Source organism: Sander lucioperca, chromosome 3 (genome assembly GCF_008315115.2).
Source record: "Sander lucioperca isolate FBNREF2018 chromosome 3, SLUC_FBN_1.2, whole genome shotgun sequence".
In the NCBI taxonomy this organism is placed as follows: Eukaryota; Metazoa; Chordata; class Actinopteri; order Perciformes; family Percidae; genus Sander; species Sander lucioperca.
Window position 1 is genome coordinate 4790180 of NC_050175.1, and position 5000 is coordinate 4795179.

A 5000-nucleotide genomic window follows, 5' to 3' on the forward strand; every position below is an offset into this window, starting at 1 on the left:
GTGTGTGTTTCAGACTCTACAGGACAAAGTGTGTGAGTTTCAGGCCCGTCTTCGCTCTGAAGAAGTCACTCGTCACGTACTGCTACAGCAGCTGCAGCAGCTGCGCGTTCAGGAGAAGACGTGCGTGGGCGCCGGTGGCGTTCAGGCGCCGCAGGAGGAGCGGCTGTCGGCTCCGCCCAACGGTGAGAATCCCCAACGGGAAATCATTCTGAATCAGTCCACAGTATGGCCGCCCCGTGCAACAACAACAGCAGTGAAAGCTGTAGTAACGCACAATGGATACACAGTCCTGTCCCAGGCTTCTGCTATGTTTCCCCCTCTCATTGTGTGTGTGTCTGTCTGTCTCTCGGTGTGTGTGTATGTGTCTTGACTGTGTGTGTGTCTGTCTTGACTGTTTGTGTGTGTGTCTGTCTTGACTCTCTGTGTGTGTGTTTGTGTGGGTCTTGACTGTCTGTGTGTGTCTTGACTGTGTGTGTGTGTGTGTGTGTGTGTGTGTGTGTGTGTGTAGGTGTGAGGGCGTTGCAGCCAGGTGAACAACCTTCAGATCGTCTCAGCTGTCCAGAAGAAGAGCAGCTCGTTACACGGCTGCGCACACAGGTACGTCTACAGGAAATTACTGTGTGTGTGTGTGTGTGTGTGTGTGTGTGTCGATGAAAGATAGCAAATTTTTCCCAATTTCAAATGATGTCCCCAAAAGTAAACTAATTCAATATGTGTTTTATCTAAAAAGATACATTTCTCTGTTTGTTCATCTCACTTCACTGTTATTGCTGCAAAATGGGATTGTCAAGCAGACAGACTGACCATCACATGTATAATAATAGATCCATACTTGGCGTCTGTGTACCGATACAGTATTGCCACGGAAAATATCACGATACTATGCTGCATTGATTTTTTTCCCCGTGATTCTTCTCATTCTAACCCGCTCACGTGTACGCGGAGAACTGGCAGAACTCGGTTCATCACACATGTAAACATCTCCGTGAGACCTTCAGGGCAGTCAGAGCAGTCAGAGATTCTTTGAACAAAAGATTTGAGGGTGTGACCGTTACTTTCTCTGAGCTGTCACGCTGATACGACAGGTTTGATTTGATTGAGTAATAAATCTGTCCGTCTGAGCCGCTGCTATTGTTCCGGTTTCTTTAGATTTGAGACGTGAATCTGCATGTTCAGTAACGTGTCCGACCGCTCTGTCGGAAACTAAAAAGGAAAACCAAACTTGCAGGGTTTTCCCTAGCTTTTTAATTAGATTTAGGTGCAGCACCCGAGCCGTTTTGTGCAGCACCTAAAGCTGAGTTATGTATCTGAAAGACTTTTCTCAGATCTAATGATTGTAGTCGGTCCCCAGTGGACTTATATAGCCACTTTGAGTATTATTTATCTGCTCTAGTTTTTCCAGCGTGTTAGACACGGATATGATAATGAAAAATGTAACATTTTCTTGAGGGAGGACCCCTAAACATCATGTTGAATACGTGCACCTAAGTCTTCCACAAACCGAGGGAAAACACTGAACTTGTATCCCTGTAAAGTAGAAGAAAATGGCACTTAGATTTGAAAATATGAGAAGACTGTGTCCGCATTGAGTCCTTTTTAATTCACTGTGATGTTGTCATGTTTGCAGGTGGAGGAGCTGGAGGAGAAGCTGTTGGATCAGAGTCAGGAGGTGGAGAGACTTCGCTCTGAACTGGTGAGACCCTGCTGGACCGCATTCCTGAGGAACCCTGGGAAAACACGCACACACATGCACACGCACGCACACACATACATACACACACACACACACACACAGCTGCGTACAGGGATGTAGGAAGAAAGAAATAATTTGTGAAATAACTCAAGAAACAAGACAAACGTGTTGATTAATATTGGAAAAATGACACAATGTACAAATTTTGACATTACACATTTACAGGTATTAAGAGATAAGTGTGTGTGTGTGTGTGTGTGTGTGTGTGTGTGTGTGTGTGTGTGTGTGTGTGTTGTAGGGGGCGACAGACCTGGAGAAGCAGCTGGAGCTGCTGGTGGTGGAGAACCAGCGTCTGAAGCAGGAGCTCAAGTCCTGCAGGAGCTCCGACGCTGCTGCAGACAGCTGCAGCCGCTGCCCTCACAGCCAGGTACACACACACACACACACACACACACACACACACACACACTCCCCTCACAGCCAGGTACACACACACACACACACACACACACATACATACACACACACACCATCGCAAAGTTATGTGCTAATGCTGGGAACAGGCACATTGTATCTTTATAGTTGTATCCTGATCAGATGGTCAGAGACTTGAGACTTGACTTGGACTCGAGCTCAAAGACTTCCAAAGATTGACTTGTGAACATCTCTGGGTGCACATATATACAGATCTACACATAGACATACAGTATATACATTACAGGGTTGATATTGAGTCAGGTACACACAGACGTATACCGAGACATGAGCCCTGAGTGTGTCCGGCAGGATGCGGAGTCCCTGCGGAGGGAGGTGTCCCGCTGGGAGAGCCAGGCCCGGCAGAGGGAGCGGCGGCTGGCTGAGCTGGAGCGAGAGCTGCTGGAGAAAAGCTCGCGGGCGGAGAGCCTCCGCCGGCAGCTGGACGACGCCACGCGGCAGCTTGAGGAGTCGCGGCGCAGGCACGGCGAGGCCGAGCAGAAACTCTCCCTCCGGCTGCAGCAGTGTGAGGACGAGCTCGCCAGGCAGGCAGCGGCGCCCGCCAGAGTCAAGGTGAGGAGACGGGCGCTCAGAGACACACCCGGTGAAATCTAGTCCAAGGTGCATTAGACCTTTAGTTTCCTTTATAGAAACCTTACAGATAACTATTGTTTTGGTATATTTATTACAAAGAGAGCTTTACTTATTTTTGACACACACACACACACACACACACACACACACACAGACACACACACACACACACAGAGACACACACACACACAGAGACACACACACACACACACACACACACACAGAGACACACACACACACAGAGACACACACACACACACACACACACAGAGACACACACACACAGACATAGTAAGTTAAATTCTAGTCTAGGTAAATTCTTTTCTCTGGTTAAATTCCCCACTGATGTTCCGTTATATGGCCGAGAAGTTGGCGTTACATTTCATCCTAGCTGGTGTTAAACATCTTCCATTGAGCTCATTGACTGGTGGGGACGGCCTGTAACCAGAGGGGGTTTCTGGTGGGGACGGCCTGTAACCAGATGGGGTTTCTGTCCTTCAGTACGTGAGCCAGCCGGTGGAGGTGGAGGTGGAGTCGGCCGACTCCCAGCGAGCGCTGGCCGAGCTGCAGGCCAAGAACGGAGGGCTGCAGGAGCAGCTGTCTGTCCAGAGACAGCTGCTGAGAGAGCTGGAGACACAGCTGCATGAGTCCCAGAGGACCTGCGCTCAGCTCAGGACGCAGGTAACTGTCTGCCTGTCTGTCTGTCCCTCTGTCTGCCTGTCTGTTTGTCCCTCTGTCTGTCTGTCTGTCCGTCCCTCTATCCCTCTGTCTGTCTGTCTGTCTGTCCCTCTGTCTGCCTGTCTGTTTGTCCCTCTGTCTGTCTGTCCCTCTGTCTGTATGTCTGTCTATCCCTCTGTCTGTCTGTCTGTCTGTCTGTCCCTCTGTCTGTCTATCTGTCTGTCCCTCTATCCCTCTGTCTGCCTGTCTGTATGTTTGTTTGTCCCTCTGTCTGTCTATCTGTCTGTCCCTCTGTCTCTGTCTGTCTATCCCTCTGTCTGTCTGTCTATCTATCTGTCTGTCCCTCTGTCTGTCCCTCTATCCCTCTGTCTGTATGTCTGTTTGTCCCTCTGTCTGTCTGTCTGTCCCTCTATCCCTCTGTCTGCCTGTCCCTCTATCCCTCTGTCTGCCTGTCTGTCCCTCTGTCTGCCTGTCTGTCCCTCTGTCTGTCTGTCTGTCTGTCTGTGTGTCCCTCTGTATGTCTGTCTGTCTGTCTATCTGTCTGTCCCTCTATCCCTCTGTCTGCCTGTCTGTATGTTTGTTTGTCCCTCTGTATGTCTGTCTGTCTATCTGTCTGTCCCTCTGTCTGTCCCTCTATCCCTCTGTCTGCCTGTCTGTATGTTTGTTTGTCCCTCTGTCTGTCTATCTGTCTGTCCCTCTGTCTCTGTCTATCTGTCTGTCCCTCTGTCTGTCCCTCTATCCCTCTGTCTGTATGTCTTTGTCCCTCTGTCTGTCTGCCTGTCCCTGTATCCCTCTGTCTGTCCCTGTATCCCTCTGTCTGTCTGTCCCTCTGTCTGCCTGTCTGTTTGTCCCTCTGTCTGTCTGTCTATCCCTCTGTCTGTCTGTCTGTCTGTCTGTCCCTCTGTCTGCCTGTCTGTCTGTCTAGCTGTCTGTCCCTCTGTCTGTCCCTCTATCCCTCTGTCTGTATGTCTGTTTGTCCCTCTGTCTGTCTGCCTGTCCCTCTATCCCTCTGTCTGCCTGTCTGTCCCTCTGTCTGCCTGTCTGTCCCTCTGTCTGTCAAACCCCCTTTCCCACCAGTGATCCTACCATAGTTGGTACCAACGGGTTCCTAGTCTTCATACCGACCCCCCCCCCCCTCTTCTTCTGCATGCGTCCGGCTGCAGCTGCTCTCCGATCGCGGCCGTCTGTGCAGCCTTCTCTCCAACACCGTCGGCAAGGGCAACAGCGAGGTGGTTCGCAGGTTGTCCAAGGTTGGCCCCGAAACCCCTCCCCCTTCTTGTGACATCACTTAGGTCACGGCGAGCGTGACGGAGAACTCGGGCTCCAAAGCTGCCGATAAAACCCCCAAAACTTGGTTCAGAAGCACACAGGGTCGTACATTTAGTATTCTAAAATAAGAACTTAAAAGTTGAGGAACAACAGGTGGAGGAAGACACACACACACACACACACACACACAGACACACACACACAGACACACACACACACAGACACACACAAACACACACACACACACAGACACACAGGCACACACAGACACACACACACAGACACACACACA

General features: G+C 50.3%; 1 protein-coding gene across 21 annotated transcripts in view; it reads left to right on the forward strand.

Annotated features, from left to right (window-relative positions):
* The window catches only part of kifc3 (kinesin family member C3), a 90954-nt gene that overhangs the window by 62923 nt on the left and 23031 nt on the right, over positions 1 to 5000 (forward strand). For 19 of the 21 annotated variants that reach the window (XM_035999177.1, XM_035999180.1, XM_035999184.1 and 16 more), the window contains 7 exons: positions 14 to 182; positions 509 to 597; positions 1628 to 1693; positions 1992 to 2120; positions 2480 to 2740; positions 3263 to 3442; positions 4603 to 4689. In XM_035999177.1, coding sequence (XP_035855070.1) covers positions 14 to 182; positions 509 to 597; positions 1628 to 1693; positions 1992 to 2120; positions 2480 to 2740; positions 3263 to 3442; positions 4603 to 4689 — 981 coding nt within the window. Of the gene's footprint in view, positions 1 to 13; positions 183 to 508; positions 598 to 1627; positions 1694 to 1991; positions 2121 to 2472; positions 2741 to 3262; positions 3443 to 4602; positions 4690 to 5000 lie in introns of all 21 variants that reach the window. The other 2 variants (XM_035999171.1, XM_031308482.2) reach the window with 2 other exon arrangements.